The sequence below is a fragment of the Engraulis encrasicolus genome, chromosome 13, assembly GCF_034702125.1.
Source record: "Engraulis encrasicolus isolate BLACKSEA-1 chromosome 13, IST_EnEncr_1.0, whole genome shotgun sequence".
NCBI lineage: Eukaryota > Metazoa > Chordata > Actinopteri > Clupeiformes > Engraulidae > Engraulis > Engraulis encrasicolus.
In genome coordinates, this window is record NC_085869.1 from 48,988,197 (window position 1) to 49,000,696 (window position 12,500).

General features: G+C 43.6%; 1 protein-coding gene across 2 annotated transcripts in view; it reads left to right on the forward strand.

Annotated features, from left to right (window-relative positions):
- LOC134461321 (diacylglycerol kinase beta) overlaps nucleotides 1–12,500 on the forward strand; it is a 167,480-nt gene that overhangs the window by 149,127 nt on the left and 5,853 nt on the right. For both annotated transcript variants that reach the window (XM_063214152.1, XM_063214153.1), the window contains exon 23: nucleotides 8,277–8,397. In XM_063214152.1, the coding sequence (XP_063070222.1) occupies nucleotides 8,277–8,397 (121 nt within the window). The remainder of the gene's footprint in view (nucleotides 1–8,276; nucleotides 8,398–12,500) is intronic.

Sequence of the window (12,500 nt, forward strand, 5' to 3'; positions counted from 1 at the left end):
ATGACAGAGTGTGTTCATGTAAGAGAACAAGAGATTGGAAGGCATAACAGTAGAAAAGTAGATAGATAGACAGTCATAGAAAGAGACAGATTCATGTAGCGTGGCCATGAAAATGAACTTCTCACTGAGCAGAGACCTCAGGCCTCTCTGGCCAAGCTGTTTGGCACTGCGCCTCTACACATTATATTTTAGTTAACTTTTCCATTTTACAGTTAACTTTTGCAATTTTGCATTTTACTCCAAGAGTGTTATTACGTTTGACTCGCTAAGTCAAAGTCAGCTTTATTTTAAATTTCTTCACATAGAAAGGAATTGGAAGGAAGTGCTCATAAGTGATGAATCAGAACTGGAAAAGTTGCTTTCGCTATAGTCTCATTTCCCCATTTTCAATTATTCACTTTTATTCAGCACTGCTAGAGGGTTAGTAAAGGTTCACCGCGCAACAGGCAAAACACACCACCATACAGAAAAAAAGATACATTTTAAACCGTTATGCTATTAGCTATTGTAGCCTTCTGTTTTCTAACGAGCTTGATCTTCCGTTTGGTCTTTTGGTTAATTGCCCTTTGCCCTAATTAACCTTTTGTGCCATCGAATGGACTTGTCAGTATGATTAAAGATTGTTTCTTTTCAGTGCATGACAATGTTTTTTTTCTTTTACTCTACTCGCCAAAGCACCTGACCTTAACCAGTGCTGTAGGAACGGAGCAGGAAACGACACTTGCGATTACATGCAAGAGTGCAGCTAGCTGTGAAGGTGTTGGCTCGGATCCATTAGCTCAGTAGGCTAACGCGTGATTCATTTGGATCGACTTTGACAAAGATATTGACAGCGACGGAGGATGAGGAGCCTGGAGTGAGGCGCCGCCAGGACCACGCTGCTTTCATCAGCACCTGTTCTTCTGTCTCCCTCCTCTTCATCTCAATCGCTCTCTCCATCCTTCTAGTTCTCTCCTTCTGGCTTTTTCTCTCCATCCCTTTGTCCCTCGCCTTCTTCAGACCACAGTCTCTCTCTCTCACTCCATCCTATTCTGTCAATCCCTCTCACTTTTTTTCCCTCTTCTTTTTCTCTTTCGTGCTCTCTATCCCTTGGTCTCTCCTTCTTGCTACCTCTCTCTCTTCATCACTCCCTCGCTCTTCTTTCTCTCTCTCTCTTTCTTGATATGTTGCCTCCATCCCTTGACTTCCCTTGGTCTCACTGTATTCTTCTCTCTCTCTCTCTCTCTCTCTCTCTCTCTCTCTCTCTCTCTCTCTCTCTCTCTCTCTCTCTCTCTCTCTCTCTCTCTCTCTCATCCCTTTTTCAGTTACTTTCTTCCTCTCTCTCCACCTTTCACTACCTTACTTCCTCTTTCTCCTCTTCATCTCCTTCTCCTGCCCTACCAACCTCTCCTCTCCAGCAGTCCTCTCCTCTCTTCTCCACTCCACTCTCTTCCTCTTTCCGTTGTTCATGTCCTGTCGCTGTGCCAAGCCAGGGGCCGCCCCCACACCTCCAGCATGGTGTCTCCACCCTCACCAGGCCCTCCCAGCCATCTGCCATCACTACTGCCTCCTCTCCTCTCCTCTCCTCTCCTCCCCTCTATCCTGCTATCCTCTCCTCTCCTCTCCTCTCCTCTCCTCTCCTCTCCTCTCCTCTATCCTGCTTTCCTCTCCTCTACTCTATCATGCTATCCTCTCTTCCCCTCCTCTACTCTGTCCTCCCCTCTCCTGTCCTCTCCTCTGCTCTCCTCTCCTATCCTCTATCCTGCTCTCCTGTCCTCCTCTCCCCTCCTCTCCTCTCTCCTCTCCTCTCTCCTCTCCTCTCCTCTCTTTTATCCTCCCCTCTTCTCTCTTCTTTTCTCCTCTCCTCTCCTCTCACCGGGCCATGCCCACAGAGGAGCTCAAATATGGCCTTGCACAAGCATAGACATAGTATGTATAGAGTGGTATAGATTTACACACACACACACACACACACACACACACACACACACACACACACACACACACACACACACACACACACACACACACACACACACACACACACACACACACAGTGGGCACACATATTGACACACACACACACACACACACACACACACACACACACACACACACACACAGTGATCGAGGACCTGTCGAGTCCCTTTTTCTTGGCACACAAGGGCATGGGAACGGGTGCCAAGCAACTTCCGCTGCTTTAACTGTTGCAGACACGGACGTTGTTGAGCAAGCTCTTGCACTACATGCATGACTCAACGGAAGCAGAAGTGAGCTTACAAAGAGCACAACAGTGCGAGTCAGTGGACCTATTAAGAGCTATTATTAATTAATTGAATATAATTAAGTGCTGAGTGTAAGATAGTGTCAAACTGTTTAAGTCTCAAGCAAAAGTGAGCTTTGAATAAGTGACAGTGCAAAGTGTGTTTAAAGTGAATTCATTAATTTCAAGTGTTATGTATTATGAGTGTTAAATAGAGTTAAATTGCTTATATCTAAAACAGTTTGACTAAGCACAAATCAGCGTTCCTATTTAGAGTTATTATTAATGAACTGGTACAAGTATTGTTTATTGTGAATGTTACAGTGTCGGACTGTTTATGTCTCCAGCAGAAGTGAGCTTCGAATAAGCACATCAGTGCAAATCAGTGTCCCTATTTACGTAAAGTGAATTCATTGATTCATTAACAAGCATTATGTATTATGACTGTTAAATAGTGTAGATCACCTTGCTTTGCCATTATGGCCATTTTAAAATCACTAAGAAAAAAACACAACAACAAAAACTCGGCACCTGTTACTCTTTGTTCATGACTGGGACTAGCTCTGTGGAGGATGACACAACACATTAAGTGCTGAGCCTGAGGGCATTTGCTAGTTGTGTTCTTGCTTGTCCACAGTAAATATGGCAGGGTTGATTCAACACTTAAAAAGAGTTGAATCTATTTGGTCCTACACTCTGAGTGTTGAATTAGCACTGCAAAATTTACAATGCAGGTTAAATGATTGTCCTGAGTCAGGAAGCTCAACTCCAGTCCTCCACATCCCCACACCACAGTCATCCCCTCGCCGCCCCCGTTCCTTCAGTTTTTCTCTGCTCCTTCTTGCTGCTTAGGTACTGCTGTACCACTCACAGAGAGTGTTAGCTCTCTCTCTCTCTCTCTCTCTCTCTCTCTCTCTCTCTCTCTCTCTCTCTCTCTCTCTCTCTCTCTCTCTCTCTCTCTCTCTCTCTCTCTCTCTCTGGCTGGCTGGCTGGCTGGATGGCTGGCCCACAATGCATCCTGGCAGGGTTATGTAAGACAGCGTTAGCGGTCTATTCTTAGTATCAGCTTGCTGGGATACAGCCACACAGCCTCCAATGAAGAAGAGGAAGAAGATGATGATGAGGATGATGAAGAAGATGATGAACAAGAAGAGAAAGACAAGAAGATGGGAAGAAGAAAAAACAACAGTGGCCCTCATCTGATCTGATATGAAAGAGCAGCAATAGCATTTTATTTTGTTGTCATGAAATTACAGTTAAGTGTAGTCAAGTGCACAAGGCTTGACAGTCAGTTGTTATCTTGCCATCAGAACCAGGAGACAAGCTTTTGCCTCGGATGAATTTAGCTTTGATTTGGCAAGCAAGTACAGGAGGGAGCTTAAAGCAAGAAACCTAATTTCTCTCTCATTCGCTCTCTGTGCTTTACTGTGAAGCATGACTTCTCATGTTTCTCTTGTTCTTTCTTTGTGTCTTTGCTGGGACGCATGGATTCTCATTTCTTTCTAATTCGTTCATTCTCCGTGTTTTAGTGTAGTTTTGCACGGTACCTTCAGGATGTTTCAGTGGGTCTGATAGAGTGGGCATGGTGCTACTTGTTCTGGGTCACTCACACCTGCTGGCCTCCTTAAATAGATAGCACCAGTTTCTTAATTGCTCCCAATACAGCCATGCCCTCAAAGAAATGTGGAACATAGGACCGTTTTTGGGGGGGGACAAACACTATGTGTGCGAGTGTGCGCGCTCCACTCCCCTATCAATCAGAAACTATTTTGTCTGCCTTCACAGTTGTTTCACCCACACACTGACATAAATAGCTTTAATTGCCAAACTCTTCTTTGTTTAAGGCTTACAGTGCACAAAATCTCAGTAGCTAATATACAGTAGTTCTCATCATGGGACTCAGAGGCATTTACTCCATAGCCGCCTGAGCATGAAAGTTTGTTGGCTGGAGCTGGGGCTGATGTGTGGTTCCTCTGTGCTCCACTTTAGAGACATGTTAAAAGTTTTAAATGAGTGGCATGTTTGCATGCAGGCATCGCTGCTGCTACCTACATGTACCTTTGTTATATAACACTTAACCTACTCTCGCCTCCCGTCCATAGAAACCCACAGCTCACAGCCACTGTATGGATGGATAAGCACCATTGTCCCGTAGCACTCCAGTGACGTGCACCAGGAAAAAAAGAGAAAGAACAAACGAAAGAAAAAAAAACACGCACTGTCATCTTGAAATATTTAAATTGCGGGCGGATGAGTCACTGACATAGTTCTTCCTCTAATAATGTAATATTCAAAGCTTTCGTGTCGCCTTGTTTCCAAACAGAGACGGCTAACTTTATCCCCCTGTGCTGTGTCGCTCTCCTCTCCTACATTCGACCCGGTTACTCTGTGTGTGTGTGTGTGTGTGTGTGTGTGTGTGTGTGTGTGTGTGTGTGTGTGTGTGTGTGTGTGTGTGTGTGTGTGTGTGTGTGTGTGTGTGTGTGTGTGTGTGTGTGTGTGTGTGTGTGTGTGTGTGTGTGTGTGTGATGGTGGGACGCCATATGGAGGAGCCATCTGACTTAAACATGTGCAGCAATTTGTTGTCAGAAAACACTCTTGAAGGGTACACTACTTGGCTTGGAAGCCTGCCCAACCAACCACACACACACACACACACACACACACACACACACACACACACACACACACACACACACACACACACACACACACACACACACACACACACACGTAGTGTCTCTGTCTTTAGACTGCGAGTGTGTAAACTTGCCCAACTGGCCACGCTGCTGCTAGGCCCATGCTTGTGTGTGTGTGCAGTGGGTCATCGTAGACTTCACGGCTGGTGTAAGTTGGCACCACCCTGAATTCTAAAGAAAACTGTTCCTATAGCTAACGGCTGGCACCCACCTACCCACCTCACAACGAGAACTGACGCCAGAAATAATAATCTGTGTGTGTGCGTGTGTATGTGTATGCGTGCTGTGACGCCAAGTACACGTCTATTCTGGGTCGGGCCACATTGGGCCACATTATGTAGCATGTTTACATTGCAGCTGGCCACCAATGGCCCCCATGAGGACCACTAGGCCCCTCTATACCCCCCAAAGGGATTGGATAGGTGGGACAGGGGAGAGGAGAACAAGGAGGTGAGTGTGTGTGTGTGTGTGTGTGTGTGTGTGTGTGTGTGTGTGTGTGTGTGTGTGTGTGTGTGTGTGTGTGTGTGTGTGTGTGTGTGTGTGTGTGTGTGTGTGTGTGTGTGTGTGTGTGTGTGTGTGTGTGTGTGTACTGTAGGTCTATGTGCGTGTGTGTGTGGCTGTATGTGAGAGAATGTGTTGCAGTGCAAGTGTGTGTGTGGGCTGATAGCATTGTGGTTGAACTGTAGTGGTACCATAGTTAAAAAATAGGCGTTGTTTGATGGCTCTCCTTTATCACGGGCCAGTAAAGAAAGGCAGGTGCAACAAGTATGAATTCACCTTTCTCTCTCGTTCTCGGTCATGTTTCTCTGTGGTGCCATGGGCATAAAATATAGCTTGTGTTCAGTTTCCTCTGACAGAGCCGCCATCTGTTTTGATCATTGGCATTTAAATCAGGGGCGTTCAGGGAACCTCAACTGGTACAGTGCAGCACTGAGTAAGACTGTGAGGGCACTACATAGGCAAGGACCCCTTTGAGGAAACAGTTAACATTGCCATTAATAATTACAGTAGTGTGCCTAATTAATAAGTAATACCTCCGAATTCCTGCTCGCATCCCTGATTTCAACCAACACCAAAAAGGCTAAAAGACGACGACACAGAATTAGTGATCAGCTGAGGGTCCTTTGTACTCATGCCTGCGCTACGGTCACATGCGCTTTATTTGTGTAGACAGTGTCAGTCCCCTGTAACCGATTAGGCCAGACAGCCTGATTTTACACACACGTGTGTGTGTGTGTGTGTGTGGGTGGGTGTGGGTGGGTGTGTGTGTGTGTGTGTGTGTGTGTGTGTGTGTGTGTGTGTGTGTGTGTTTGTGTGTGTGGGTGTGTGTGGGTGTGTGTATGTGTGTGTGTGTGTGTGTGTGTGTGTGTGTGTGTGTGTGTGTGTGTGTGTGTGTGTGTGTGGGTGTGTGTGGGTGGGTGTGGGTGGGTGCATGTGTGTGTGGCGGTGTGTCTGCTTGTGTGTGTGAGCAACCGTTTGTCTGTTTAGGAAGAGAACATTCCCCCGCCGCCAAAAATCTCCTTCTGATGAGGACGTCATGTGAGATTATTTGTTTTGAACGCGCTTTTCCGATTCAGTGCGTATCTGTCACATTTGCCGTCTCGGCTGGGTAGGCTGGGTAGGGTGTGCTGGGTGGGAACGAACGGGCGGTGTTTTTAAAGCTTGCAGGGATAGACTGGGGAGGTGCAGCAGCTCCAGACTAATCATCTGATCTGCTCTTCAGAACATTCACAGATTATGGCAGGATGTGGGTCAACGATCAAGTCAGACACAGAGAGAGAGAGAGAGAGAGAGAGAGAGAGAGAGAGAGAGAGAGAGAGAGAGAGAGAGAGAGAGAGAGAGAGAGAGAGAGAGAGAGAGAGCAGAGAGAGCAGAGAACGAAAAAGAACAAATTATAATAAGACCGAGAGAGTGGAGAACGAAAATGAGCAAGTGATAATAGGAGAGAGTGAGAGTGATAGAAGTGGAGAGAGAGACAGAGAGAGAGAGAGAGGAGTAGACAGAGCATGTTAAATGAAGAGAATAAAAGATAAAGAGAATGACAAAGTGCTATTTGAGTGATAGGCTAATTTTGTGTCTTCTAGAGAGAGTAAAGAATGAAAATGAACAAATGATAATGGAAGAGAGAGAGAGCAGGGAGAGAGAGAGAGAGAGCAGAGAGAGAGAGAGAGAGAGAGAGAGAGAGAGAGAGAGAGAGATAGAGAGAGAGAGAGAGAGAGTGCAGGGAGAGTAAGGGGGAGCGAGACTGAGTTACAAAATGGGGAGGATCAGGAAGGATAGACAGAGTGACAAAGTGCAGTGAGAATGATAAGCTAATTTAGTATATTTTTAGTTCCAATGCTCTCCTTAATTATTTCTGCCAGGGCTCGCGTTATTGCAAAACGATTCTGTTTTTCTAGTCATGTTGAGACGAGAGTATTCCTTGACAAGGATTTTCTGGCCATTACAACCCCACAAGCCCCATGGTTCTGTTTTCAATTATTAGTTGGTCTAGGTTAATGAATGGGCAAAGTAGTGCTCGAAGAGGCAGACACGGCTGTTTTTTTTGTTGCTTTTTAGCACTACACCCTAGAGCAGAACAGAACAGAGTCAGGACATGCTTCATCGGCAAAATAGCCAATGCCAACAGCACTTCATTTTAATCTCTTACTGTTTCTATTGAGGGAGAGGAAAAAAAGAAGTGAATGAGAGGGGAGGGGGGATTTTTCCAAGAAATCAGGCCTGTCTTTGCGTAACAGCTATCGAGCATCGCCTTGTTCTACAAACAGATTAAGTGAGTCATGTTGAGAGGGCTGCCAAGCCCCCGTACCCCACCCCACTTACATCTTACCTGTTATTCACCACCTCGATAGCAGAGCACTACCCTTCACCTCCCCCTCCACCCCTTCTTGAAATATTTACAATAGGCTCCCATTTTGCCAGAGACCTGTCTGTTTCCATTCAATCCATTTGTAACCCCTGTGTATCTCTCTCTCCTTTGTAGTGCTGCTACTTATTTGCTATTGTAAATAGAGCACATGCTGTACTGCACGTGTTGCACAGATATGAGTAAGGGGCTACGATTTCGTTGTGCATGTGTAATGGTTATTGTACATGTGTACCAGACAATAAAAGGCACTCTGATCTTCCTATTCTATTTTCTTTCTCTATCTATCTATCTATCTATCTATCTATCTATCTATCTATCTATCTATCTATCTATCTATCTATCTATCTATCTATCTATCTATCTATCTATCTATCTATCTATCTATCTATCTATCTATCTATCTGTTTCTTTCTTTCTCTCTCTCTCTCTATCTCACTCTCTCTCTCTCTCTCTCTCTCTCTCTCTGTAGATGTGAGTGACCAGCTGCTGGAGGTGGTTGGTTTGGAGGGCGCCATAGAGATGGGCCAGATCTACACGGGCCTCAAGAGTGCTGGACGCCGCCTCGCACAGTGTGCCAGCGTCACTATCAGGTGAGCTATATCACAGACAATACAGCATACTGTATTACAGTTTTTCTCGATTGGTTTGGCTAATTTCTCGAAACTGAGATGACATTCTCAAAACAACACGGACAAATCCCCAAACCAACTTGCAATTTCCCACAACAGAATGGCATTTCTCATTGCTTTCATCAAATATCAAATGCTTTGTGCATGACTCAAATGTTTAGTACATCTCTGCAGATGGCTATGTACAAGTACCCTACAGTTGACACATTGAGCATACATTTAGCACATTTTCCAAATAAATTGACCTTTCTTATCTAAATGAATTAGACAATTCTCAGTCTAATGGTTGCCCTCTCCAAAACATGTCAGCATGATTTCATTGTGTAAGTCATCATATGCAAAGTAGTTTACACAATTTTCAAAACGATCAAGGACATAATATTTTCAGAATTTCATTACTGTAAACAGTAAATTCATGACAGCGTTCAACAGGCCAGATGGTATTGTAGCTTTGCTAGTTTGTAGAAAATAATTTTACAACCTTTTCCTTTGTTATTTGGCTAATTTCTTGACAGTTTGTCAAATGACATTCTGTGGAAGGAATTTAGTTTTCACACACGGTAAACTGTTTTGGAGTATTATGAGCAAGTGATGAGGATCCATGTAGTTATGCTGAACCATCCAGTTTATTTTGACGGAATGACTAAATGAATGCAAATGAACCAAAGCAATTGAGAAGGATATATGCCATTTTTATGGTACTGACTATTTATGTGGGAGAAGGTTGAGTATTGATGCAAGAATGAGCTGTTTTGGGAGGTATCTGACATTTTGCTAGTTATCTGAACTAGGGCTGCACGATTATCAATAAATCATAATCACACATAAATCAAAAATCATAATCACGATTATTTGGGTCAAAATCGTAATCACGATCACGATTATTGTATTTTTTTTTCAGATTTTTTAAAAAATTATAACAAAATGAAATATAACCAAGAATGAATTGAAGAAGGGCTGAGCAAAATGAAATGAATTGAAATAATTATGTTAAGGCAATAGCACGAAACTTAGGTGGATAGATTTCTGGCCAGAAACACCAGCCTGTCGGTATGTTCTGGCTTCAAGGACGCTCTCGAAGACAGGTCACAATTGCCACGATTAAATCCCGATTGAAATCACAATTTCGATATCACGATTTATCACGATTTTCGATTATTTTTGATTAATTGTGCAGCCCTAATCTGAACTGTTGTGCAGAAGTGTAAGAATGTTTGGCCAAATGACCCAAAATGTTTAGAACTGTCATCTCGGTTTAAAGAAATTAGCCAAACCAATCGAGAAAAACTAATAAAAAACAGTGTGCAGGCAGTGGAAAGAATGTGTCACTATGATATGATGTTTTGTCACCTCGCCCAGTGCACCAGTGTCACTGCCAGCTTGTTATTGAGTGCAGGGAAATGACATACTAAGACATAAGTAATGCCAGAGTAAGTAAGTAATGACAGAGACATACAGTACAACAGGGGAGGATTTTGCCCTTTTTTCAGGATGTCCATTTCCTTACTGACATTAAAAATGTATTTACCACAAAGTATTCTTCTTCTAAAGTTTCTAAAGGTTTGTTTTATATGTTAAGGAACATTTATCTCTTGAAGTGTTTTGCATGAAAAAAGAATAGTCTGAAGAGTATTTTTTCAGAATCTTAAAACAACATTTAAAAGACCATACTTTTTAAAGTAACAAGTATCGCCACAGGTAATTAATAGCACAGTGTGCTAGTGTCACTATCAGCTGAGCTACTATAGGATACAATATGCTTTTTGTCACTATCAGGTATGCTATTTGCTAATGCACTCACACATTTACCAGCACAGCCATGAAAAAGAAACAGTGTGAAAGTTTGTACTATGTCTGTCACCATCAGACGAGGTCTTTGTCAAAGTTCACCACTCCTCATGAACTCTAATCCTGGACAGACTGTATACTAACGAAATAAAGGGTAACAGTGTATATAGCTACTATGTATATGGTATGTGGGTGGGAGACGTGACGCCTTGTTTTTTCGTAACATTGGTTAAAAACCTACAAAACTGTTATTTTCCTCTAAAAAACAAATGTCAATGAAAGAAGATGTGGTACATTATGTTTCATATTAGTCTTAGATGAGAAGAAACATTTTTGTTAAGATTTATGTTAAGGTTTATATGTCAAATTTCCTGCGGTGTGACTGTAACATTAATGAAACAATATATAATAATATATATATAAATTAACCAACAACATTTTGAATAATGTATGAAGCATTTGGCATGATTGCATAAATCTTAACTTTAGATTAAGATATGTGAATGTGGAAAAAACTCAAGACAGTAATATTAACTACAAGTTCAATTTCGTAACACAAATTGCGTCCTGTGGGGTGACATGTATGTCAATGTTTGTGAATGCGCAGCTGCAAGGCCAACTACAAGGGTCTTAAAGACTGGCTCCTAACCAGCTAGTACCTCAGTTATTGGAGAGTGCTGTGGAAGTTTAAGGTGACTCTTAACCTCTTAATATGTCTTCATATTGCAATCTTTCTGTCACGCAATGCTTAGGTTCATTTTGTGGTGTCCTGTGGTGTGACTGCTCTTATAGGAGGATTTTTTTTTTTTATTATTAATGAAAACACATATTAAGATTAAACACAATATCAGTATGATGTTAGCATGAGCTCAGATGTCAGTCATGTATACAAAAGGATTAAAATGGCCATAATGCAGTGAATTCCCTGTGGTGTGACTCCATTTTCCTGCGGTGTGACATGCCTATGCTATGTGTTGATGCAGGACACATTTTCCCAAAAATGGCAAAAATAAGGTGAAATTCCACAGACCACTAAGTGCTTTATTTTTTTCTATTTTTTTCCAATTTTTATCCATTATTTTTTTCAGGAATTTGAAAAACTTTTTTTTTTTTTTGCGTTACGCCCTTAAACGTCAACCACCCATGTACATGTGTACTTGTGTTCAGGTGTGTGTGTGTATTTATTAAAACATAAAGTGTGTGTGTGCGTGTGTGGTGAGTGTGTGCAGTGTGCATGCTTGTGTGTGTGTGTGTTTGTGTGCCTTGCACTGTACACTTATACACACTGACACACAAACTCTTGTTCACCCCAGTACATCACTCAATCTGCGCAGTCATGCAGACACAAGCCCCAAAGCCACCTGCTCCCCTCTCCCCTCTCCCCTCTCCCTGTCCATCCCTCCCCTCTAACTCCATTCCTCTATCCCCACCCCCACCTCCACCCTCCTCCCTTCACTCTCCCACTGACACAGTCTGTCCCTATTCTGCTGAGTGCAGTGTCCAGTACCACATCCCCAGACCTTTGCCCCAGCACCACCATCGCTAGACAAGAGCCGGTGAGAGAGGCCGAGGTATTGAGGAGGAAGGGGTGGGCTGGGTTTGGGTAAAATGGGTGCACACACACACAGTTAGGTCAGGAAGGGTGTCGCGCCAATTACTCCAGGCCTTGCGGGTGCGTGGGTTCTAGGTATTGTAGAACACAGGAGGAAGAAGAGAACTCGCACACCAAGGGTTGCCGATGCAGGAAAGGTGTTTTAATCCATCAACTTAAACAAAAATAAAATAAAGTGCTACCAAGTGGGGGTGCAAACGTTTCGGTCCTCAGACCTTCATCAGTGCATCTTGCCACACACACACACACACACACACACACACACACACACACACAGACACACGGACATGCACGCACGCACGGACATGCACGCACGCAGGCGCGCGCACGCACACACACACACACACACACACACACACACACACACACACACACACACACACACACACACACACACACACACACGCACTCCCTCTCCCTTGACAAGAGCCGTTTGCCCTGCAGGGCCATGGGTAACGAGGTTTGCTGCACATACTGTATGAACACACACACACACACACACACACACACACACACACACACACACACACACACTGACTGTCTGCCTCTGTGTGTGTGCGTCTGTGTGTGCGTCTGTGCGTGCGTGCGTGCATGCATTCTTTGTGTGTATATGTGTGTATGCGCACATGTGTGTGTGTTTTATTTTGTGAAGTTTTGTTCTTTT